General features: G+C 33.8%; 3 protein-coding genes and 1 non-coding gene across 6 annotated transcripts; 2 read left to right on the top strand and 2 right to left on the bottom strand.

The window, feature by feature from the left end:
• Positions 1 to 1,888: 1,888 nt before the first annotated feature.
• LOC138940925 (U2 spliceosomal RNA) lies at positions 1,889 to 2,081 on the bottom strand. The gene has a single exon (XR_011448089.1). It is a non-coding gene; the product is annotated as a U2 spliceosomal RNA (small nuclear RNA).
• A 2,285-nt stretch (positions 2,082 to 4,366) lies between these two features.
• LOC138940731 (acyl-CoA:lysophosphatidylglycerol acyltransferase 1) lies at positions 4,367 to 9,217 on the bottom strand. Of its 2 annotated transcripts, none has more exons than XM_070309874.1 (6): positions 8,898 to 9,217; positions 6,857 to 7,074; positions 6,562 to 6,776; positions 5,045 to 5,333; positions 4,775 to 4,926; positions 4,367 to 4,697 (listed from the first exon to the last, which is right to left on the bottom strand). In XM_070309874.1, exons 1-6 carry the CDS (start codon positions 8,996 to 8,998, stop codon positions 4,461 to 4,463), a joined length of 1,212 nt encoding a protein of 403 aa, XP_070165975.1. In that variant the 5' UTR covers positions 8,999 to 9,217; the 3' UTR covers positions 4,367 to 4,460. The 2 variants fall into 2 exon arrangements, with proteins under 2 accessions (XP_070165975.1, XP_070165976.1); XM_070309875.1 differs by having other exon boundaries at positions 5,060 to 5,333; positions 8,898 to 9,208.
• A 3,608-nt stretch (positions 9,218 to 12,825) lies between these two features.
• On the top strand, positions 12,826 to 15,813 carry LOC138940689 (fumarate hydratase, mitochondrial). 2 transcript variants are annotated; one of them, XM_070309808.1, is made up of 8 exons: positions 12,826 to 12,947; positions 13,036 to 13,114; positions 13,868 to 14,005; positions 14,083 to 14,283; positions 14,418 to 14,700; positions 14,787 to 15,049; positions 15,137 to 15,526; positions 15,638 to 15,813. In XM_070309808.1, the coding sequence occupies exons 2-8, from the start codon at positions 13,112 to 13,114 to the stop codon at positions 15,764 to 15,766; spliced, it is 1,407 nt and encodes a 468-aa protein (XP_070165909.1). In that variant the 5' UTR covers positions 12,826 to 12,947; positions 13,036 to 13,111; the 3' UTR covers positions 15,767 to 15,813. The 2 variants fall into 2 exon arrangements, with proteins under 2 accessions (XP_070165909.1, XP_070165908.1); XM_070309807.1 differs by lacking the exon at positions 12,826 to 12,947 and having other exon boundaries at positions 12,954 to 13,114.
• A 417-nt stretch (positions 15,814 to 16,230) lies between these two features.
• On the top strand, positions 16,231 to 17,960 carry Arg (arginase). The gene is made up of 7 exons (XM_070309377.1): positions 16,231 to 16,439; positions 16,580 to 16,652; positions 16,744 to 16,949; positions 17,027 to 17,190; positions 17,304 to 17,419; positions 17,490 to 17,612; positions 17,696 to 17,960. Exons 1-7 carry the CDS (start codon positions 16,239 to 16,241, stop codon positions 17,935 to 17,937), a joined length of 1,125 nt encoding a protein of 374 aa, XP_070165478.1. The 5' UTR covers positions 16,231 to 16,238; the 3' UTR covers positions 17,938 to 17,960.
• The last annotated feature ends 9,115 nt before the right edge of the window (positions 17,961 to 27,075 follow it).

Here is a 27,075-nt window from a genome sequence, read left to right as displayed (position 1 = left end):
GGTGGGCGTCCTCGCCCCACCCCTCGCCCCCCCGGATGCCTGCAGCGTCAGCGCGGCACTGAGATTTCGTACCGCGGTGCCGGCTGGGGATGTCATCGCCGGCTGGGCCCCCCTGGTGTTCCTTCCTGAAGAAGGGGGCCCCCGCGGTACGCCCCTGGCCGATGGTCGGGCCAGGGGGCCCGTCTGTAAAGCGCGCTTCTCGACCGGCACGCTGGACGCCCGAGATCTACTCCGTGTAGTTGGACCCCCACAGGATGTCGTCGGGGGGGTCCTCTCGGGCGTCCTCCTCCAAGCGCCCCCCATGCCGCCGAAGGATGGTGAATCGGCGGCAGGGGACCTCCTGGGGGGCGCGCGTGCCGGTCTGGATGCGCCGCTCTTCACGAGAGGCGCGCTCGTGGAACGCCGCAAATTCCTGTTAAATGAGGGCCCCGCCTGGCTGGTGGATGACGGCGGGGCCCCTGCGGCACTCCTCGATGATGATTTGCCCCCGCTGGATGGTCTGCGGGGGCTTTTGCGCGCCTCTCTGGCCGCTTGTCCCGACGGGCATCTCCTATTGGCCGCGCCATCTTGCCCTGTGGATCCGCCATAAGACTGTGGATGCGCCTTACCTTTAGTTGCGGCGGCCGACGTCCTCCTAGTGGCGGCACCCAATATGGCGGCTGTCATGGCGGCCTGGGATGTCAAAATGGCCGCCCCACGTGTAGTTGTTGTGGCCAGCGACGAAGATGATGTGCGTGTCGCTGGCCCCGCTGCGGTGACAGCCGCGTATGAGGGGGACTCTCCTGCTGCTCCAGATGTTCGGGATGCTGTTGTTGTTGCTGTTGCAGGTGGTGTTAATCGTGTGGTGGACGTCGTGGCCGCGGAGTGCAACGTGGGTGGCCGCGAGGAAGCGAGGCCTCGCGACGATGCTCCAGCCGACGCCGACGCAGATGGGGCCGCTGCAGAGGCCCGGGTCCGCACACCTGAAACACCACCAGAATTAGTTAACGTTCTTTGTGCTCCGCGTACTGTGCGACACGCAGCTTCCGTCCGGGGGACGTGTTCTTTCTCGAAATGTTCTTTGACGCGTCTGTACGGGACCGCGCCTGTCCCCCTAAAGTTACATATAGAACACACGTATGCTATAGTGTCCCCCGGGTGGAATTTTCTAATGTGTCGTGATAAATGCTGCGTGTCGCAGAAATCGCCCCTCGACCTGACATTTCTGTCAGTACTCCCCCAGCATCGCGGACAACACACCCGCTCCGCCAGGGGGTACGACAGGACGACTTCGAGCGGGCTCTGCGCCATAATAATAATAAATAAATAAATAAATAAACAAATAATAAAATAAAGACGCGCGGCAAGCACGGAACCCCGCGCGCGGAACGCGGAGGCGGCACGTGGCGGGATAACCTATGCAGGCACCCCGCGGCGGCGGATCGCGATGCGGCGCCCCGCCGCTACAACAACAGGTGCAACGATGCACCGCCGCACCGCGATGCACCACACGCACGCACCACACCCGCGCACCGCACACTCACCGCACTGCCGCACGTCACTCTCGGCGCAGAGCCCCAGGTCGAGGGAGCCCTAACCAAAAACTCGCGGAGCACACGCGTCGCGGCACTTCACTTTTCGCGCGGAAGACACAAAATCACAAGTCGCTTCCCGGTGAACGAAAAATCGCGGACACTCACTCGCGGATATAAATAAACAATAAATAAATACTTCTCTGAGCTAAGTCTGGCCAACTAATGGATATAATGCCCACGCGCGAGAGAGAGGTTAGGTGCACGTGGGCACCCCAGGGATCCAGCGTACCGCGCCGATTTTCGGAAACCTGGTGCAAGCAGGTTATCTGCCACGGGATTGATACCTAATAACCTGATGGGGTTGTGCTTTACCAGATTATTAGGCCGTTCCTGACGATACTGCAATGCCAGGCCGACCCGCGGCAGAGTCGGAGCAAGCTCCGGTCACCCGCCAGGTTCCAAAAATCAGTTTAATATTCTGAATCCCCTATGGGGATTGTATCAGATATTAAGCTGATAAGAACAGATACTACACTTTGATCTTAGCTCAGAGAGCCGAGAAGCGATGCCTCCGCCTCGCCGCGCCGCGCTTTTAAGCTCTCTTCGCCGGATCTCACTCCCGACTTCTGCCCGCCCGGCTGCGCGACGCGGCGGCCGCCAGACAAACCTCGCGTATCCGCAGCCCGTTGCAGTAGTAGTGGTAGTAAATAGGCTCTAACCTATCTTCCTGTCACTTTACCAATGTTTATTCATTTTGTTTAATAGTATCAAAAACTTACGGTTGTGTATGTGTATATGGTGTGTGGGGAGCGTGTATATATGTGCGAAGACACATGCAAGTTTCCATCTTTTTCTCATCATGAAAGTTGACAAGAGTATTTTCGACTTTCAGCAAATACACGTTTCATTGACAAGGGTAGATTTGGATTGGGAAATTAATAAATTGCTTTCTCTGCTTTGCCCAAAGTACTTAGTTATTCTTCATATTTACAGAAGATTAGATTTATACATTGACATAACTGTGAAATCATCAAATAGATTCACAATCGCTGATAATATAACAACTGACCGATTGCCGATGAAATCTTTATAAAGTATGTATGGATATTGAATATGAGGACATTCAAAGAACGCGGTTTGTAAACCTTCGTACACGACACGTAGAAACCACTAAATTAGTTATGGGAGTAATATATAAAATTGTTCATATCTCTGAAACAATTGCGTTTTTGACCTATTTATTGACTATTTTACTTAGTATTGTGCATACTATCTACCATGTGCACTGAATGCTTTTCTTAACACTCAATACATGAGAAAACAGTTTTAAGGATGCACATTTAATGTATATAACAATTTTTAGCTTGATAAATTAGATTAAACTTATGATTAAATACGATAATATTATGATTTCACTATAAGAGGAATATAAAATATATACACGATCCTCACATGTCTTCTGTTCTCAAGACCAAGAACATTTGATAATTTATTTGACGTATAAATGTATGAAAAATGAATTAATAAAAAAATATAATTTTTTGGGTTTGGTGACAAAAATTATGTCTCATGTCTGTATTTCACATATATATAGTCCATACAATTTTTTTTTATTTTGACTTTTAGTTTTCAAACATATTACTTTTCTAACCCTAATTTTTATCAATAGAATTACGAACTTATTATTACAAAATTTCTAGAGGATAATGTTAAAAAATTATGCTTATAGAATGGACCATTTTTTTTCTTGAAAAATATTTTTTTTCCTACCATGAATGGATACTTTTTTTGAAAGATTCTATTCCGCACAGCAGTAGAAACTCTTCTCGCTATTATACATAGCAATCACATTTTATATAGAACACTTAATTAATCTGTAATCAACTTATATTATAAAACATACATGCAATGCTATGTATCATAATTTTTTTTTATTACAATGCCAGGTTCCACATAAATGTACGAATAAATACGCAAACATATGCATACATTGTAAGAGAAAATAGTAAAAGTTGATGTGAATTATCACATATACCTAAACTTGAGTGTCTATAAAATCGGATGTAACATTTATTATGCATACAAAATGTTCGAATTATTGGTGAAATCACCTCATATCGGTACATAATACATGTACTATGTTGTTTACATGTTTGCAAGAATTTAAAGCAAGAAATATTATAACATTTCTATAAAAGAGTTAATATACATATTCAATATTGTAGAACAGAAATTTATTTTCGTGTGTGTGTATATGTATTTTTTAAAATTTATATTGATTTTGTATATCATCCTATATATATATTTGAAATCATTACTGATGCAAATTTACAAGTCTATATATATAATCTAATATATACACCTACACACACACACATGCATATATATAATTCAAATAAAAATTACAAATTAGAAATCTGCGCATTATCAAGAATTTCGTTTTAGGTGTTATCAAATTTGTGAAAACACAATAATATAATAATTTATGAAAACAATTTTGTAATTTGCAATTAATATACGGTTTTGGGTAATTTAAAGAATATATGATAAAAATAATTTTGAAAATATATAGCAATCAATTATAAAGATCGGTTATTTGACAGTATTTATTTTTAATAAATGTAAAATGTATTGATATTTTGAGATTATATTTAAAATATGCTAACATTATAAGCTTTAATTCGTAGAACAACATAGATTATAAATGCTTAAATAGCTTTCAATTGTATTACACATTAAATAAAAATAGTCGTCACACTAATGATTCTTATAATGGATTTGCTTGTTAAATTTGATAATTCGTATATATTTCTTAGAATTGTTCTCATAGATATTAGTGTTCATTTAAGGCAAGGATATCTTACTTCGTTACTCTCTCTCTCTCTCTCTCTCTCTCTGTGATTCCCTTTGTAAACATTAATCATTGTACATGATGTATAAAATATCTTACCAAAAGCAAGATAGCACATATGCAAGCATGCTATAATGAATATAACTAGATGTTATGAAGAATAAATGAAGGACTAGGAATCTTAGTGGATCTTGATGTACTTTAGAACCACTTCTGTCTGATCCTTTTGTATCAAGAAACGTTCCATATTTGTAAAAATGCTCTAAGAGCGCTTCTTTTTCTGCCCATCTGTCATACAACCATTTGGATAATTGTTCTGGTTCGCGAGGAACCTATAACATCATATTATGTAAATATCATTACACGCATTCGAGCAATAAATCACGATATTTCAAGTCAGACTACTTACCACTGAACTAGGAAAAAGTCGATAGAATAATACCGTCTCACATGGGGATCTCGAACCAGTTATAATAGTAGGTAAGTCAAGCGGCTTACCTTGAGGATACGCTATTGTTATGTCAAGAATCCAACTAATTTCTGGTTTAGCTACTGTCATATCTATAGATACAAAATAGTACATTATTATAGAACAATTGTAATAATTTTGCAATGAGTAAAATTTTCATATACTATGAATAAATAAATTTTAAATAAAATACAAAAGAATTTTTAATACCAGATGCAGTCTTACTTGGTCGACTGTTTAATTGTTGATCTTGCATGTTCCTGTTTGATGCTGGTCCAAGAGTATCAAATATCGTCTGCATGGCTCCTACTCTTGGCAAAGTCACATTTTCAAGAATAGGTAAATTATTTTTCTTAGCGTATTTTTGTGAAGTTTCCCGTCTTTTGCATAGAAAACCTCCTTCTGGGAAGAGTACCATCCATTTTCTATCCCGTGGTATATAAGAATCTTTAAGATGTTTCTCTAATTGTTTTAAACTTTCTTCCCTTCGTTTACGGCCCTGTAGTTATCTAATATATAATAGTTGAAGATAATAGAGAGAAAGAGAAAAATAATGCATTCTTTTCCACATCAAATCATAGAAAAGTAGGGGCGGTATATCTATATTTAACAAAATCAATAAACTCTTAAAATTCCTAATTTCTATTATGTATCATGTTTATTAAATCGTGATGTTAAAAGTAAATATACCAAATACTTTCTCTTAGAGATGGTTTCTTTAATAAATAGCAACAAATCTTGATTGTCATATTTATTTTTGCTGGAAGTATAAAATATATGTTGATTTATTTATATGTATATGCATTTACTAACACAGGATAATAAAAAAGGTAGATTTTGAAATAAAGAAAGTTGACTTTGGATCAAGATCAAACATAAAGGTGATAGATTAAAATACATATAATTATATTCTGTATAAAATGTATTATCTTTACACCAATTGATTTCTCCTATTGTTTTACACATAAAGATATTAAGGTAAGATAATTGGAAACTGAATATTTTACATATTTCATAGTTTATATAAAATTATGTCATATGTTATGTTAAAATATAAAATATCTCGTAAACTATTCAATTTTTGGCCCTCCCTAACTTTTTACACCAAATATTGTAAAGAATGGATTTATATAAAAATTAGGGTAGTTCCATTTAAAAAAATTAAGTGGATTTTCCTATAACCTTGGCAGCACACATCTATGCCCAAGGATAAATTAATATTCCATCTTTTTTACTCTCTTTGAACCAAACAATTTGTATTTAAAACATTTTTTGCTATAATACATATTTTCGGAAGTGACAGTTTATAATACTTCAAATGCTCTACCTTGCATAAAATGCTTTTATGCTTTGTTAATATAAAAAGAATATCTTAAAATATAAATTTTAAATATTTAATTTGTAATAGCATTAAAAAAAGTAATAGAAATTGTTATAACTTGTTACTTTTTGAGTAATGGTAATGATAATCAGGTTTTTTTTTTTTTTTAAATCAGTAATGATAATGTTATTTTTTAGAAAAAGGAATGATAAAATGAGTTACTATAAAAAATAATTTTCTAAACTTTTGATTATTGCATATTTCATGAATGCAAATGATAGCAGATGAAAAAACTAATTAATTTTCATATTTTGCAAGAAAAAGATTTACTTGACTTCTCGTTTCTAATGTACTCAATATGTCTGCAGTGAGGAAACAGAAATTTAAGATGCAATTTCATACTTACTGATACAATAAAGAAATCTTGATGTAATATAGAAACAATTCCAAAATTAGTAAATTTGAATACTCTATCCATTATCCACATTAAATTGGGTAAAACATTTGGTTTGGCATTAAACGTTGTCATTAATATAGGAACATCACCAGTACTCTGATGATTTGCTATAACTAATGTTTTTTCACTTATAATCTGCTGTATATCATCACCTTGTTCTATTACTGTTGAACAAAAGATAATCGTACTTTAAGAATCTAAAACAGCTATCTCTTTTTTTAATTTATATATTATTAATACTTACTGTCGTAACCTGCAGACCAAGTCCACATTGATACCATTGCCAACAACCAGTGAAAAAATAGGCCCTCGATTCGCCAATATACTTGAGGTTGATATACTTTTACAGGAAACAATAACATCATCCATACTGCATATGTAGGTATACAGTAGACATTGTTCAATATCACAAATGCCGTCCGAGCAACACATTTCAATAAAGTCACTACGTTGCTAATTATTCTGCAAAATATATATTCCAATCAGGATTTTTTTGTGTCTAAATATTCTCAAATTATTTGTCTAATTTTCACAAAAAGGCAGATTATATAAATTTTAACCAAATTTTTAGTATGTTTCTTAATATCTTTTATATAAATTATTACAACATTTTATAAGACTTTTACTTTAACAGAAAATAAAATATCTTATAAGTATGCCAGAAGAAATAAAATTGTTTACAAATTGCTAAAAAAATATTTTATGTAGAATGTTTATATATATATATTTTCCCTTACTATAAATATAAATAGGAGTTTATATTATATACGTTATATGCACAAATTAATATTTTACATTAAAATTATTTTATATATATACAAATAAATTGATATATTAAAGCTACAAAAAATTTGAATGTTTTAAAGGCATGCAATTGTAGCCGGCAATTTTTCATTAAAATATAAAGAAAAATAATATATTACTTTGTATCTTGGATATAAGTGCATCTTACATCATGTAGCTATTACTTATTCAAATATAAGAAATAAATGCATCATATTGAGTGCAATTTGAATTGACATTTTAATTTAATATATATAATTTATATAATGATATATAAATAAATATACAATAAATATGTAAGGGAAAATATATATTGTATATATAAGATATAAATATATATAAAAATGGAAGCAAAATAAATTTTTTCCTATGATTTATTAATAATAACAAATTATTATTAACAGACTGTAATTATATCTAATCAATATAATTAATTAATTTATATATATATATATATATATATATATATATATATATATAATTAATACAGATTATAATTACATATATCTAAGAGTATGCACAAGAATTGCTGTATATTTTTTTGTTAATATACATGTTCTCTATCATAATATTAGGTAAGTTCAATTGAAACATAGTCTGAAACTTTTACGGAACAACCTTAGCCAACACATTTTAGTTGAATGTACCATATAGAACATTTTACATTGAAATTTAACCATTCAAGGAAGAGTCTCTGCATAGCCCACTTATGTACAATTACAGCATTAAAGAACCAAGCAAATTATGCAGTAGAATTCAAATTATATTGTATTTAAACAATAGCATTATATTGTTTCGAGATAATCAATGTATAATACATACAGGTTAACAAATTTAAAAACTGAAATTGTGCAGATATTGAATATAATTTATTATAACAAATCACTATTAAAAATAAAATTGCAGCTACAAAAATTGTATATAAAATGATTCATATGTTGTAGAAAAAATCGAGGATAACATATAATTAATATATTATTATATTTAATAATTTTTGTTACAATTAAATGATAAATGAAACATAAATAGCTCCAAAAGTAAAAATTTCAAAAATTTTGGACAAATACCAAAGCTATACATATAATAGATATAAAATTCTTTTCTATATATCATATGTGCACATATACATATGTACAGGTAACATGCATGTTTATTCAAGTAACGAAAATTTTATATATATATATATACATATTGTACTAATGACATTATGTGAAATTATTTATGACTGAAAGCTATAAAAAATGAAAGTTATATGTTTATCTCCTTTTCTCGGTCTTGCTCACTTCTTTCATACATGATATAAGGTTAGGATTAGGCATACATTTTGCCCATGAAATATACAAGTACAAATATATTATTCATACTGCGATATTTACAATGGGAAAAGAGAAAATTTTTATTTCTCGAGATATGTGTTATATATAAATATTTATCAATTTGAGAGAAAATGTAACAAATACCGCAAAAAATTATAACTTTTATGAGTGAGCGAACGTTTTTACCTGACGAAAATAGAGGCAGAGTCAGTCATCTTTAAAAACCACCATCCGTTGCAAAAAATCGAGGAAATTTCATACACTTTTTTCTCACCATATCCTCTCATATGCAGCTTACATAATAAATCATTATCCCGTACGAAACACGCAGTTCAACAAATTGTTTACATATTAAGAACTACTGCAACGCCGACATAAGTATATATCCATAGAATTCAATAAATATATATATGTATATATACATATATATGATCGTTCAATCTTCTGTTTTTCTACTATGTAATCCTTTTGTTAGATGCTTTATTCACCAATTACAGCGTAAATAAGCATTAATGATAAACGTATTTCTTATATTTACCGCTGATTAGACTTTAAATGATGTTCTCTCTTGTGTTGAAGAAATATTATATTATTCATCGTTTTTTTTTTTTTTTTGCTGTACTTTTGTATTCTACAATATGTATGTAAAATCACTCTTGTACGTAATTCACTGGCATGGCATGGTAGTCGACTCGACTCGATTAGACTCGACTCGATTCGACTCGACTCGATTCGACTCGACTCGATTCGACTCGACTCGATTCGACTCGACTCGATTCGACTCGACTCGATCCCATTAACATTCAAGAAACCTTGCGCGTAACGTTGTATTAAGGATCGACAGGAGAGACAGTAGAGACCTCTCGCGGGAAGCCGTGAATTACGAATTTGTAGTCTACGTCCTATAGCCAAAATAAAGAGAAAATCGGATTCTAATGATGATATTCGTATTCAGCAGCATCGTCTTCATAGACATACAGAGCGTTTTTTTGGAAAAATGATCAAAATAAAAATTCTAATACTAAACAAACACATACAGCTACTCGCAGATCAGGTGTAGTTACTCGCAAATTCATATTGTATTTATTACAAATTTGTGAAAGCTAAATTGCAAAATCCGGCTCTGTACGACTAATTATAACAATATAAAGAATACGTCAGAACAAGTTTCATGAAAAAATATGAATTTTTCGAGATGTAGGACAAAGACTACGAATTTCACCACATCTGTATCTAAAGTGCAGTTAACAGCAGAACATGGGGAATATTCCGTGGTGGCACACTGGCCGCGTGACAAGGAAAGATGATTGCGTTATCTTTGTCTATCTTTCATCGCGTATGTATAGCGTCCGTGAAGGCAAACACCGATACGTTGAGCCATGGATGCGGTTGGGAGATAATGTCAAACAAGGAACGACAATTGCGTGCTATCCTTGTTCCTCTAGCATATCGCTTTACGGCCGAAATACGGTCTGAAAATGCTTTCTGGCCTCTCGTGGCAGAAAGCAGTAATGCAACAAGATTAACGGGCGCCCATTCTTTGAGAATTTTATACTTGCATATATACATATTGCATATATATGTTTAAATTGTAGTTAAAATTGTACGTGCAATTAAATATTTTGTATGATGATCAATAATAATAGTAGGATATAATAGATAACAGAATAAACAAATATATAATATGTAAGACACGGGTGCCTGTTAGACTTACAACTAATGATTTGTTGCTTTATTACTATCGATACTTCGTGTATCATATCAGAGAGGGATAGAGATGAAGTAGTACAATTGTCAATTCTTATTTGATATTATTTTTTAACAGTTGTATAATTGCAGTTTCATAGATTAACAATTATATTATTTTTCTTCAATTGTTTACACCAATATTGCATAAATACATAATAATATAATAAGTACTAGCATCCCAGATAGCACAAGGATGTCCTTAGGACGTCCAAAGGGCATCCAGGACATACATGTAGGATATCCTCAGGATACCCCATTGTAATTCTCAGATCTCCTCTGGATGTCCTGAGGAAGAGTAAATGATAGCCGTATATTAACCTCTGGAGAATCCTGGGAGATACTGTGGAACATCCTAAGGATTTTTATAGGATATGTTAGGGATATTTTTCGTATGTTTCAAGGAGCAAATTTTAAAATTTAAATATAAATTAAAATTATGTTTTGTTATTTACTGCCAATATTAAAAATCTAATATTAAAAATAGTTCACCGTTGTTTAATATTTGAGGCTTTCGTGCTGTACATGAATATTTTAGGTTTGGCTCCCAGGTTTGAATTGTGTAATATTTTCTAAACAATCCAATATTTGAATTCCCTATGTTGGGATTGCATCAGAGATTGAACTGATAGAAAATAATTACATTTCTAATTTCCTGTCAGTTGCTCTTTGCAAGCTTTATATAATTCTCATGACCAAATCTCAAATACGAGTTCGCGTGTCGCATAGCGGTAAACAAACGAACTAGCGGTTGAATACTATTGTTTGTAAAGTTTTTGGAATGTTGCGAACAGTAACATTTCTCATGAAATATTAAATAAATAATAATTTTGGATATATGAAAATGTGCGCATCAAATTCAAGTATTAATATTAAACGAAATTAATGTTAACAATTAATTGCACATATATATGTCCTCTGGAAATCCAAAAGACATTCAATATAATAGACAGGGCAGATATATCCTATAGACATCCAGGGGTTATCCAGTGGACATTTATAGGACATTAATACTTATTATAATACATAAGATTTCTAAATTATATTAAATAGCCGACACAACTAAAAATAATTATGTATGCATATTAAATTTTTATAAATATATTTATAATAATATCTTAAAACATCCTACAAATGTCCTGAACCGTCCTGGACATATTCAGGATGATCCTGAGGATGTTTTGTGCTGTATGGGGATATATATATAAAATTTCAATTTACTTACTCGTTCATTCAAATATAACCTTAATCTTAATTATGATGTCGCGATGTTACCGCATCACTTAATATCATGTCTTAAGCGGGGAGCACACACTTTTGCATAAGCGCATAATTATTTTCCTTATGCATAAGGAAATTGACCAATCAAATTCCTTATGCTTATGATTATGCGTTTATGCAAAAGTGTGTGCTCCCCGCTATATACGTTACGTATGCACGCATGCACGCAGATATACATTATCTCTCAAGGCATATTTGCACACTCAAGCGAATAATTGTACATGAGCGCTGCAAACGCGCCTTGGGGGACAAAATCGCTTTGCATGTGTGCGTGCGAGCATACGTACGTGTCTGAAATCTTATGATCATGATTATTATGATAATGATGAAGAACGAAAAATGTCACATTTCTGGTATACGATTATTATTCCTCAGGATTGAGTGCACCAATCTTATTCAAACTAGTCGCAATTACTAACTAGTCGAAAGCTTGCATCCACATTGTATAAGAAAAGTGCCGTTAGATTTTTTATTAACGGCTTCGTTCCTGAGGAATTTTAATCGAAAGTTTATTAGACGTAAAACTCCGGATAAACTCTTGGTAGCGTCGCGGCCCCTGTACATAGTCAAACCATTGACAAGCCAGAAAGAAATTTTTTCATATACTTGGCGTCGCAATGCTGCCGCGTCGCTTGATAATGCTCGCGAGCGTTGCGGTCGTTAAGTAAACGCGTCCTATGTTGGCGGTTAGTTTGCACATAGTGAATCCTACGTGCAAACTAATCGCAACCGGCGTACCGTAAGTGAGAAAAAAGTATATTTGTAATGCTATTTTCTAAAAAAAAACATTTTGAATATCTCTGAGACATTTTTAAGACATTTTAGATTATACATGGACAGCTGCGGGACCAACATGGCGATCATGAGAAGCATGGAAACGATGTCGCTTCTCTGATTATGGCTGCGGTCGGGAAGACGCTAGAAATGCTTCGAAGCATTTGATTGACCAATCAGGACAAAAAGAGCAAAGATTTCTTTATTCTGATTGGTTAATGTAATGCTTCGAAGCATCTCTAGCGTCTTCTCGACCGCAACCTATATAAGACTCTACTCTCAGGCTTCTCTCTGTCTCTACATAGAAATCGAGAATTTATTTCTCAGATGTAACCTAAAGCTGGAGTTTTGCGTTGTCACCGCACGAGGTCTCTAATATCAATTCGAAGTTTGGCCGTCACTTCTGTCGACCCTTAAGTTTTCTTCTATTTTAAGGTTCTTGATATTATCTATAAAACAGATTGTTAGAATCGTTGAAAAAAATGACATTCAACATATTAAAGTACCATCTGTCTAATCACAGCTTGCGCCAATTGAAAAAGTTGATCACCACTAAAAGTTCACCACTAAAATTTCATATATCCACATCGGCAGTTACAATGGTAAGGTATAAATATAATTTGATGTGAAAAGTTTTAATCTTATATATATAATGGGATATTATTTATAAGAAAAAGGGAGACACAACGATTTGCAACTCATTTTTTTGCTATTAGGAAAAATTAAAGGAGAATTACTTTTCTAAATTTTTTAACATTTGTTTATATGTCATGAATCATTGTCAGTTTTACATAACATCTTAGTTTTATATATATATATATATATGTATATATATATATATATATATATAAATAACTAATATTCCTAATGTTTCTCATATATAATATAATTATTCGATTCGTTATTTCGGTTAAAAATTCTTGATAAAAATATGTGATAATTCTATTTTATAAAAGAAGAAAATTAATCATAAAAACAAGCTGTTTCAAATTATTTGATGGCTTATATGTGTATATACAAATAATATCCACACCTTTATTTGTCTTTTTGTTAAAATAATACATTTATTTTTCATTCAGTCTTCTATATTTTCTATCAATATATTACTAATTATGTATATGTGCACACACGCAACACACACACACACATACACACTATATTTCATAATCTTTTATATTATCTACTATATATACCTAGTACTATATTTATGAACTTATAGTTAATAATAATTTATTTAAATAATAGTGAAGATGCTTGTACGATTGTTATATAATTATTAATGTCAACATATATGTTTATATAATTATATATGTATATACAAATGTTTAATGTTAGAAATATGAATATTTGTGCAGGAGCAAGGACACATAGATTACAGAATAGAAAGAGATACATTTGGAGAATTAAAAGTTCCAAAGGATAAGTATTATGGCGCACAAACTGTTCGAGCATTAAAGAATTTTCCAATTGGTGATACATTTGAACGTATGCCTGTAAGAGTGATGCTATAAATTTGTCAAAGTTATTTTTCAGCTTCTTTTTTTAAATAATCCATAGATTATTTTTTCAGTATGGGGTAATAGTTGCTTTGGGTATATTAAAAAAAGCTGCTGCGGAAGTGAATAAAGATTATGGTCTGGATCCTAAAGTTGCTGATGCTATTAGTAGAGCTGCAGATGATGTAATAAGTGGAAAATTATATGATGATCATTTTCCTTTAATTATTTGGCAAACTGGATCTGGCACACAAACCCATATGAATGTCAACGAGGTTAAATTATACACATACACACACACATACATACATGTATATGTGTGTGTATTTATATATAAATTTCAACATTATATTAAATTATAACATTTATAATATCTCTTTTATTATTAAAAATGATTGAAAATGTTTAGGTTATTGCCAATCGTGCAATCGAAATACTTGGTGGAGAACTTGGTTCAAAAAAACCTGTGCATCCAAATGATCACGTTAATATGTCACAAAGTAGCAATGATACATTCCCATCAGCTATGCATGTAGCTATTGCTTTAGAAATTCATAAAGTCTTAATCCCAGGTTTGGACAAATTGCACAAAGCATTAAATGAAAAGGTGGAAGATTGGAAAGATATTATAAAAATCGGTAGAACGCATGCCCAAGATGCAGTTCCATTAACATTGGGTCAAGAATTTTCAGGCATATATCTTTCTCTTTTTTGGTTACTTATAAAATAACTCTCTTATAAGACATACACATTAAAATATCCATATTGTCTCATAAAGCATATACCACACAAGTTAAATATGGTATTGAAAGAGTGAAGGCTACACTTCCAAAATTATATCAATTAGCTCTTGGTGGCACAGCAGTCGGAACCGGATTAAATGCGCGAAAGGGCGCTGTAGACAAGATAGTGGCAAAAGTTGCACAACTTACTGGTTTACCATTTGTCCCTGCTCCAAATAAATTTGAAGCTCTGGCTGCACATGATGCGATTGTTGAAGTACATGGTGCTTTTAATACAGTGGCTGTTTCCCTTATGAAGGTATACTTATGTATACTAATATAATAAAAACATGTTTCCTAATCACTTATATTTTACCGATATCTCTTTTGTGTATAATTTGCATAGATCGCAAATGATATTAGATTTCTTGGAAGTGGGCCTAGGTGCGGTTTAGGAGAATTATCTCTTCCAGAAAACGAACCTGGAAGTTCTATTATGCCTGGAAAAGTAAATCCTACACAATGTGAATCAATGACTATGGTATGCAGTCAAGTAATGGGTAATCATGTGGCAATAAGTATCAGTGGCAGTAATGGTCATTTTGAACTTAATGTTTTTAAACCGATCATGGTTGCCAATGCTCTGAGATCTGCAAGGTTGTTAGGTGATGCCAGCTCATCGTTTGCAAAGAATTGTGTTGTGGGTATTACTCCCAATATTGAGAAAATACAGAAAAATGTGAATGAAAGTTTGATGCTTGTCACAGCATTGAATCCATATATTGGTTATGATAAGGTATCCATATATTTATATTCCTTTTAAAATAAAATGTTGGGAGACATTTTAAGTTTCTATGTATCAAAATTATGATTATTTGTAAGAAATTTTTATAACTTTTTTTTGTAGGCTGCTACAATTGCTAAGCATGCGCACAAAGAAAAACTCACATTAAAAGAATCTGCATTGAAACATGGAATAACGGCAGAACAGTTTGATCAATGGGTCAGACCTGAACAGATGCTTGGTCCGAAATAATTTTTATATTAAAAAATATTTAATGGAAATATATACTCTATCATATATTTTGTTTGTCGTTATTTATTTCAATCAATAGAGCCTGATGTAAAGAGTTAATAAATGCATATTAACAAAACAAAATATTTATGATTTATTATATGTAATATTTAATATATTGTGTACTTAAAATCAAGGTTAATAAAAATGATTATGATCTTAATTAATATTTATGTAGTATATAGTTCCCTGATTTATCGCACATTTTTATTACACGTTTAAATCAATTTATAATTATATATTGTAAATTATATATAATTTATCTTATAATATTGGTTTATATGTGGACATGATGGAAAAGAGAGAGCAACATATGTATGAAAATTATCTATACACATACTTATTATATTTGTTTTGTCTATACATACGACTAACGGTCTTGCTACGTACGTACTTGCTATCTATTCTGTCTGTTGTTGATACACACATTTTAATGATATACCAGATCGAATCTGTAGAGGTCAAAGAGCAGATAATTTTTTTTATGTACACTTGTAAACAACTCTGCAGCAAGGAAAGGACGAAATTCGAGATGAATATATTAATTAAAACACGTACAATCTATAATAAATTAAGTGTTCGTTATTATGGTGGAAAAGTTGGTATAATAGGAGTACCATTTGATAAAGGGCAGGTAAATAACATAGAAATAATAAAAAAAATTTTCAGTCCTGATTTACTATATTGCCTATATATATTATCCCTTAAACAAAAATATTAATAAAAGCAGTAAAGAACATCAATTATGTCATAAAAACATAATAAATTTAACAGAAAAAAGAAGGAGTAGCTCATGGACCAAATGCAATTAGAGCAGCAAATTTAATATACGAACTAAAAACATTAGGTATATAAATGTATATTGTATAATATATATTATTTATCCTTTGTATACAAAGTATATGTACAATTAACATAATCTATATTCATTCCTTAAGAGTTGGATGTGCAAGATTACGGTAATGTACTCTATGATGCAAATAATACAAGTGATGTAAATAATATGTCACATTTGGGTTACATAGCAAGTTGTGCAAGTCGGTTATCCGAACAAGTTCGACAAGTATTACGAGATGGTAGACAAGCACTGACAATCGGTGGTGATCACAGCTTGAGTATTGGTACTATTGATGGACATGTAAAGGTATTTAATAGCAAACATATTTGTAAATAGAAAAAAAATCAATAATTATTTAATCTGAATGCTTATGTACTTTTCAGGAAAAACAGGATGTAGCGGTGATATGGGTCGATGCCCATGCAGATTTAAATACTAATAAAACCAGCGAGAGCGGTAATGTACATGGAATGCCTGTAGCATTGTTAACTTCGGAATTAGCTGACTATTGGCCATATTTACCAGGCATGGATTGGCAAATGCCAATGTAAGAGTAATGTGTGTTCAAACAGATTAGATTAATCTAATCTATCTATTATTTAAATTATATCGACAGGGAAACTAAGGAAAATTAATTTAGTATATATATGTTTTTTATAGGTTGTCTATCAGAAATGTAGCTTATATTGGTTTGAGATCTGTGGATTGTTATGAAAGATTAGTAATTGAAAAATTTGGTATTACTGCTTTTGGTATGGAAGATATAGAACGTTATGGTATGCATTTAAAATAATAATGCATCAATCATGCATAAAATATGAAACGCACTAAGATTAATGTTTTTAGGTATTCATGATGTAATACATATGGCACTAAACAAGATAGATCCTTATAATTCGAGATCTTTACATGTTAGTTTTGATATAGATGCATTAGATCCTCTCGAAGCACCGAGCACTGGAACACCAGGTAGTTGATTGTATTGATGTATCATTTCTATTAATAAATTCTTATTCTAATTCTTCTGTCTATGAATGGTTTTTGAATTACAGTCCGTGGAGGACTGTCTCTTAGAGAAGCAATTAATCTTATGGAAGAAATATACAGAACACACCGACTGAGCGCTATAGATTTAGTAGAAGTTAATCCACAAATTGGCAGTGTGCAAGATGTGAAGATTACTATAGAAGCAGCTATACATATTATTCAAGCAGCTTTGGGATATACTAGGCGTGGTTTGAGAGTACCTAAGGGTGTTACTGATATACCATTACCTTTACAGACATCTCAATAATATATATTTTGCTTCTATTTTAATTATTCTTTTGTGACTTTATATCTTTATTCAACTGCTCTCTCAAAATTATTTAATTAATTTTTATCTAATTTGTAATTAATTAAATAAATTTTGTAATTAATTAATTAATTAAATTTTCTTGCAATTATATTTTTACATACTTTACATATTTTACACATTTTATATTTTTAATATAATTTTTTTTTATTACTTATTTATCTCACAATCTTTTATTACAAATGTCTTTCCAGGTATATTATCGAACGTAATTTCAATTTTAGGTATATCATATTTATTTTCAATTTTATGTTCTAATATTACCTCATAATATAACTTTGCCTTAGTATTGCTACCTGTAAGTGAAACTTTAAACCATTTGTACTTCATTTTTTGTCCAAGAATTTGCTGCCCATCACCATAAGTGATGCGACCCAATGTTATAGGTTCTCCAAGATATGTTACAGCTTTCTTATGCGCACGGAAGGTATTTATCGCATCTTTATAAGACTCACTTTCTTTAATATCATATTGTATGCGATAATGAAAGGCATAACCTGTACTTGCTGTTATGAATCCTCCCAAACTTGCTATTTTCATAAGTGTTTGATTTGATATCATCTGTAAAAAAAATTATATCGTGATTTTGAAAAAAATAAAATTTTTTTATTTTTTATCATTTTTATTTGTTATATTTTACCTTCAGGGCTGTGCACGGTTTTACCAGAGAGAAGCCTGAGAGCGGACCGGAAATAAGTTGACGCTGGAAGTTCATATTTTTTAATAAATTATAGCTCAAACGATTGCTCCTTAATTGCTCCGTCAGAATCCACAATTGCTCACCTTTTAAAATTAATAGTTTTTGAAATATTTACAAAAAACGTAAAATTTATCATTTTTACTCAAAAACATATTTTCAATAGTTTTCTGCAATTATATCCAGCATGAAACGATTACTCTTTAATTACTCCATATTGCTCCATCATTATTTTCATAATTTATTGCATTTTTTAACGAAAATTAACAAATTAATCATTTTTTAAGCGATGCCTTAATTACTTTTTGATAGAATAATTGCACCTCGCTTGCTCTATTATAATATTCGCAATCGCTCCATTTGTATAATTAATCTTTTTATGCTATATCAGCAAAAAAAATCAATAATTTTCTTAGAAAAACATATTTTTCGTAGTCTACTGCAAGTATATCCAATATAAAATGATTGCTCGTTAATTGCTTCATATTTAAGATCGTCTTAAGCCCGTATCAAACTATGCATTGAAGATTGAGATTCAAAATTCAAGATTGAAATTTGACCAATCAGAACAAAGAAATATTAATCCTTTTTGATTAGTCAAATTCCAATCTTTAATCTTCAATCTTTCATTTTCAATGCATAATCTGATACGGGCTTTACGCGTTGTTCGTTGCCGTCCTTAGACAGGACCAAACATGTTTCAATACGTTAAAGCCATTGCACATTCAAAAGTTTTAGTCGAATCGTAGGCCGTAAGCAAATCGACCAATCACAATCAAGCATTCTAAATGTAATAAGAATGTTTGAACTGTGAATTGGTTGATTTGCTTACGGTTTTTTTTACGTGCAATGGTCTTAAAAGTCCGTATCAGTATTGAAAATTAAAGATTAAAAATTGGAATTTGACTAATTAGAATAAAAGGAACTAAAATTTCTTTGTCTTGATTGATCAAATTTCAATCTTCAATCTTCAATCTCAATCTTTAATGCGTAGTCAGATTCGAGCTTTAAGGGTGATTCATACGACACAATGTTTATGTGTGTCGGATATATCAATTGGCAATCAGATGGAGAATTCTTAAGCGAGGAGCACACACTTTTGCATAAGCGCATAATCACAAGAATAAGGAAATTGATTGGTCCATTTCCTTATGCATAACAAAATTGACCAATCAATTTCCTTATGTTTGTAATTATGCGCTTATGCAAAAGTGTGTGCTCCTCGCTTAAGAATTCTCCATCTGATTGCCAATTGATATATCCGATACACACAAACATTGTGTCGTATGAATCACCCTTAAAGCTCGAATCTGACTACGCATTGAAGATTGAGATCGAAGATTGAAGATTGAAATTTGATCAATCAAGGCAAAGAAATTTTAGTTTCTTTTATTCTAATTAGTCAAATTCCAATTTTTAATCTTTAATTTTCAATAGTCTGATACGGACTTTTAAGACCATTGCACGTAAAAAAAGGCCGTAAACAAATCGACCAATCACAGTTCAAACATTCTTATTACATTTAGAATGCTTGATTGTGATTGGTCGATTTGCTTACGGCCTACGATTCGACTAAAACTTTTGAACGTGCAATGGCCTTAATGTGTTGAAACATGTCTGGTCCTGTCTAAGGACGGCAACAAACAACGCGTAAAGTCCGTACCAGATTATGCATTGAAAATGAAAGATTGAAGATTAAAGATTGGAATTTGACTAATCAAAAAGGATTAATATTTCTTTGTTCTGATTGGTCAAATTTCAATCTTGAATTTTGAATCTCAATCTTCAATGCATAGTTTGATACGGGCTTAAGACGATCTTAAATATGAAGCAATTAACGAGCAATCATTTTATATTGGATATATTTGCAGTAGACTACGGAAAATATGTTTTTCCAAAAAAATTATTGGTTTTTTTTGCTAATTCAGCATAAAAAGATTAATTATACAAATGGAGCGAATTTCATAATAGAGCAAGCAAGGTGCAATTATTCTATTAAAAAATAAATAAGAAACGTTAATTAAACTCTTTTAGATATAGTTATTAACAATAGAGCTGTTGTATTATGTTTGAATATTCTCGCCGTTGGCTGCTGAGCTATATAGTTCCGATAGGCGGCCGATAGGTGGCGACGGCATCGCTTGGAAAATGATTAATTTGTTAATTTTCGATAAAAATGCAATAAATCATGAAAATAATGATGGAGCAATATGAAGTAATTAAAGAGTAATCGTTTCATGCTGGATATAATTGCAGGAAACTATTGGAAATATGTTTTTGAGTAAAAATGATAAATTTTACGTTTTTTGTAAATATTTCAAAAACTATTAATTTTAAAAGGGGAGCAATTGTGGATTCTGTCGGAGCAATTAAGGAGCAATCGTTTGAGCTATTAATTATTAAAAAATATGAGGGTCTTGATTAGAGGGCGTGTGAGCGAGTGAATGCGTGTTGGGTATGTGAGATAGTTTTAGTTGTATTTAAGTGTAAAGCGAGTAAGTAGGAGCGTGTAAGTTAAGTAAGATAAGAGAGCGGAAGGAAAGGAAGGGTAGCGAAGGAAGGAAAGTGTAGCAGTACAAGAGAAAGGAAGATCTTTGGAAGTAAAGAGTAGCGACGAAGTTTTGGGGTTAGGATGGCAAAGAGAACGGGCAACATGGAGAGTGCCGGTAAGGAAGGAATGAATAGGAACGGGAAATTATTACCAGAGGTAGGTAAAACAAAAAGAAGAGTTACGTTTAGGGAAGAAAAAGAGGAAGGTAATATAGAGTTAGAATTAAGAAAATTAAAAGAATGGGTAAAAGAGGAAATTAATGGAATAAAGGAGAGTATAAAGGAGAGTTTAAAGGAAGGTATAAGAAATATGGAGAGGAAAGAGAAAGTCTAGGAGGTTAGATTGAGCAATATCGAAGAAGGAATAGGAAGAATGGAAAGAGATGTGGAAGATCTAAAACGGGAATACAATATTGCAGGTGAAGAGGGGGAGATATCAGATAGTTATGTAGGAGAAAGTAGGGAAAGTAGAAGTAGGAAAAGCAGTTTCAGAGGTTCGGGGAGCTCGGCAATACGTGAAGATAGATTGAGTAGTAAGGAAGTAGAGAGGTTGAGAAAAATGGTGACAGAGAAAGAAAGGGAAGAGAGGAGGAATAATATAGTAATAAAAGGGATAGATGTAAAGGAATTAGATAAAGATAGGAGGGAATGGGCGAAAGATTTCCTGAAGAGCAGACTGGGAGTAGCGTGTGGAATAATAAGCGTGAGAATAAGTGGGCCTGTGATAATAGTCAAAATAGATAAAGAGGAGGACAAGAAATGGGTGATGAGAAATAAAAATAGGTTAAAAGGGGGAAAGATTTTTATAGAAAATGATTTAACGTGGGAGGAAAGGAAAAGACAAGAAAGGATAGGCAGATGGGTTAAAGAACAGAGAGACAAAGGGGAGGACGTGAAAGCGGGATATACTAGAGTTAGGATAAAGGGGGTGTGGAAAACGTGGGTGGATATAGAACAAGATTTGAATAAGGAGAATATGAGGGAAGGAGAAGGTGGGGTGGATGAGAGAGAGAAAGGAGATGTAAAGGATAATGGGGATTTTTTATATGCCAAGGAGTGGAAAGGAATAAAAAGAGTGGTAGGATAGGTAATAGGGACAAAAGAGTCATATTTTGGAATGTCGCAGGAATAGGAAATAAGGGGGTAGATTTCTGGAGATACATTAGGGAGTATGATTTTATTAGTTTAAGTGAGACTTGGATAGATGAGGTGGGTTGGAGTAAGTGGAAGGATAGGCTGCCCAAGACACATGAATGGGGTTGTAAATACGCAGTTAAAGAAAAAAGAAAGGGAAGAGCGAAAGGAGGTTTTATAATAGGTAAGAGAAGGGAGTGGGGAAACAGAACCGATAGGATAATAGGTAAAGATGAAGAGGATTTTGTGGTTTCAGAAATTAAAGAAGGTAAGGATACACTATATATTATCTCTGTGTATAATAAGAATTGGAAGATTTTAGAGGAGAAAATAGAGAAATGGATGGGGGGAAAGGAAAATGGGCAAATAATAGTAGGAGGCGATTTTAATATTAGAACAGGGGAATTAGGAGGAGGAGAAGAAGAGGAAGGAGGAATAGAGAGGAAAAGTAAGGATAAGACGATAGGGAATGGAGGAAGGAATTTGATAGAATATATTAAAGAAAAGGGGTGGTATGTGTTGAATGGGTCAACGAAAGGAGATTGGGAAGGGGAATATACGTATGTAGGTGCGAGGGGCAATACAGTGATTGATTACGTGTTGAATAGCGAAAGAGTGTACGAGAGAGTAATAGATTTCAGGGTAGGCGACAGAGTGGACTCTGATCACATGCCGGTTATAGTAACGCTGGAAGATAAAGACAGAAGAGGAAGAAGAAGGGAAGAAGAAGAGGAGGACAAGAAGGAAGGAGAGGAGAAATGGAGGATTTGTTGGGATGAAGAATCCATACAATGGTATAAAGAAAACTTGGAGATGACACCATGGGAAGCAGACAGGCAGGATACAATTGAGGAAAAATGGGATAGACTTAAGTGTATAATACATGAGGCTATGATAAAGAAAAAGGTAATAACGAAAAGAAAAGAGTTGGGCCACAAAGACTGGTGGGATAAGCAATGCTCAAGGAAGAAGAGGGAGGTGCAAAGATGTTACAAGAAATGGAGGAAAGGAAGAGTAGCAAGAGAGAAATATCTGGAAGAAAAGAAGAAGCTGAGAGAGCTGGCAGAAAAGAAGCAAAGGGAGAACAGAGAAAGGGAAGAGAAGGAGTTGAGGAATTTAAAGAATACAACGCAAATTTGGAGTTTTATAAATAAAAGGAGGAAGAAGAAGGAATGGAAAGCAGCAGACATAAGTAAAGAAGCGTGGAGAAAGCATTTCATGAACTTGTTGGAGGAAGAGACAATAGGACAAGAGGATGAGCCCAGAATGTCTAGGGAAACTGAAGAGGAGACAATAAGGAGAAGAGGAGAGCAGACAGAAGGACAGGTGGAGGAAGAGGAAATAAGGGATGCGATAAGGAAATTAAAAAAGAGGAAGGCAGTAGGCGTAGACGGGATACCTATGGAGGCTTGGAAATTTGGTGGTGACGTAGTGAGGAAAGGCTTGGTGGAACTTATGAGGCAGATTTGGAAGGAGAGGTACATACCTAAGGACTGGAGAATGTCGATAATAGTTCCATTACAAGAGGGGAGATGCAAACATAGTAGGCAATTATAGAGGTATATCCTTGCTGTGCGCGGCATATAAGATCTACGCTGAGATTTTGAGAAACAGACTGGAGGAGGAAACAGAAAGGTTGGGTTTGTTACCGGAGAGTCAAGCAGATTTCAGAAAAGGAAGAGCAACGATAGATAATGTGTTTGTGTTGAACCACATAGTTCAGAGGGAGAAGATGAAAGAAAGTAAGGAAAGAAGAATCTATGCCTTGTTCGTGGACTTAAAAGCAGCCTTCGATAATGTGGAGAGAGAACAGTTATGGAATGTACTAAAAGGAAAAGGGGTTGCGGCGGACCTTGTCTGGAGGATGGAAAGGATATATGAGGAAACAAAGGTGGCGGTAAGAGTAAAGGAAGAGGTCACAGCGAAGTTTAGAACAACGAAGGGAGTACGTCAGGGATGTGTGATGAGTCCACTTCTGTTTAATCTGTATATAGCGGATATAGGTAAGGAGCTGGAAATGCGGATCGTAGGGGGTGTACGTATAGGTAATAAGAGATTATGGTCGTTAGAGTATGCGGATGATATGGTGTTTTTGGCAAAGAACAGGGAGGCATTATTAGATATGATGCAGACAGTGAAGAGGTTTTCAAATAAAAGGAATTTGATTTTATGTACAGAGAAGACGAAAGTGTTAGTTTTCAATAGAGGAAACAGAGAAAGGAAGGAAAGTTGGAAATGGAGAGGAAAAGAAATAGAAGAGGTAAATGTTTTCAAATATTTAGGCTTCGTGTTTAACAATAAAGGTAATTATAAGGATCATATAAGGGATATAAGTAATAAGGGAAGGTTGGCAGCTAATAAAACATGGGGGTTGGGAGAGCGGATATGTAGGGACGATTTTACCAGAAGGTGGGGGTTGTTTAGGTATTTGGTACATAGCGTAATGTCCTACGGGGTGGAAATATGGGGATGGGAAGAGAAGAAAGAATTAGAGAAAATAATGCTGGACTATGTAAGATGGATTTTCAGGTTAGATTTTTGTACACTAAGGTACCTAATGACAAGAGAATTAAGACTGAATAAACTAAGAATTGAATGGGGATTGAGGGCAGTTAAATATGAGGAAAAGATAGGAGAGATGGATGAAAATAGATGGATGAAAAGGTGTTGGATTGAAAAAGAAAAGAGTGGATCGAAAGATATGTATAGTTGGGAGAGGGAAAAATATTATAATAGGAATGGATGGGGTATAGAAGCACTAGAAGACCTAAGACAGAGGGGGATCGATTTAAGGAACTAGGAGAGAGAGATTGGGTGGTGCAAAGGCAAGCAGAGGCAGGTAAAATTAGAGGCCAGATACAACAAGAAATATAAGGAATTGGAAACAGGAGATGAAGGACCAAGTTATCTGAGGAAAGGTAGTGTAGACGAAGGCAACATAGGAGATATGATAAGGGCATTGTTAAGGGTAAGGTGCGGAAATATGGAAGAGGGGAATAAATATTGGTTGGAGGAAGAGGAGACATTGTGTTTATTTTGCGGCAATGGGAAAGATTGTATGAGTCACTATGTAAAAGAATGCGAACGGATAAAAGATTGGTTTAAAGACTTAGGGAAAAATTGTAAAGAAATAGAAGATAGTATTTGGAGTGATGAGTTAAATAATAAGAAGGGTAGGATACTGCGGAAATTGTGGTTGGAAAAGGAATTAATAATAAAAAATAGGAAAAGAAAGTAGAGAGGTGAAAAGAAAAGGAGATAAGATAAAATAATATGAAATGGAATAAATAAATAAGCTAGTCCTAGCTAGTCTTAGAATTGTAAAAGGTATGAATGTGTATGCGTGAGGTACGTGTAGATAAGGAGAATTTGTAAACCAAGTCCACTTCGTGGCTATATGGCTGAAGTTAAATAAATAATTATATATTATTAAAAAATATGCACTTCCAGCGCCAACTTATTTCCGGTCAACCAATCACAGCGTTCGAATTTTTGAGGTTGTATTTACGAACTTTTAGCGCGTGTTGGTATACACATACCATATACGTTTTACAAGCTCTATTTTATTACAAGCAGTAAATATGTTCGATCATTGTGATTATTTGAATCGTTTCGAGAATACAGAAGAGGAAGAGTGTGATGATAGTCTGGACGTATTTAATCATCAAAACTCATTTAATTAATATGTAAAATTTGATGATGAATTGTTAATAGATATGATTCGTTCTCGTCCATATCTTTATGATAAAAGTGTAGAGAATTATAAGGGTACGACAATGAAATAAGAGAATGCATGGACAGAAATTGCCACTGCTCTAAACATCACACGTAAGTAAACATGAACCGTTAACTTGAGACAGTCTCAGAGACAATCCTTCTTTTCAGTCTTCAGTCTTTAATTATCGCATTCTACTAAGTATTATCCCAGCAAACACAGAATATAACTGTAATGTAACACAGAAATAACACGTAATATAATGGCTGTTACATGATACCCAGATAGCACAAGGATGTCCTTAGGACGTCCAAAGGGCATCCAGGACATACATGTAGGATATCCTCAGGATATCCCATTGTAATCTTCAGATCTCCTCTGGATGTCCTGAGGAAGAGTAAATGATAGCTGTATATTAACCTCTGGAGAATCCAGGGAGATTCTGTGGAACATCCTAAGGATTTTTATAGGATGTGTTAGGGATATTTTTCGTATGTTTCAAGGAGCAAATTTTAAAATTTAAATATAAATTAAAATTATGTTTTGTTATTTACTGCCAATATTAAAAATTTAATATTAAAAATAGTTCACCGTTCTTTAATATTTGAGTCTTTCGTGCTGTACATGAATATTTTAGGTTTGGCTCCCAGGTTTGAGTTGTGTAATATTTTCTAAACAATCCAATATTTGAATTCCCTATGTTGGGATTGCATCAGAGATTGTGAACTGATAGAAAATAATTACATTTATAATTTCCTGTCAGTTGCTCTTTGCAAGCTTTATATAATTCTCATGACCAAATCTCAAATACGAGTTCGCGTGTCGCATAGCGGTAAACAAACAAACTAGCGGTTGAATACTATTGTTTGTAAAGTTTTTGGAATGTTGCGAACAGTAATATTTCTCATGAAATATTAAATAAATAATAATTTTGGATATATGAAAATGTGCGCATCAAATTCAATAATTAATATTAAACGAA

Source organism: Polyergus mexicanus, unplaced genomic scaffold (assembly GCF_030449975.1).
Source record: "Polyergus mexicanus isolate NDT 795.1 unplaced genomic scaffold, iyPolMexi1.0 SCAF_17, whole genome shotgun sequence".
NCBI classification, from domain to species: domain Eukaryota; kingdom Metazoa; phylum Arthropoda; class Insecta; order Hymenoptera; family Formicidae; genus Polyergus; species Polyergus mexicanus.
This window is presented reverse-complemented; position numbering and strand designations above follow the sequence as displayed.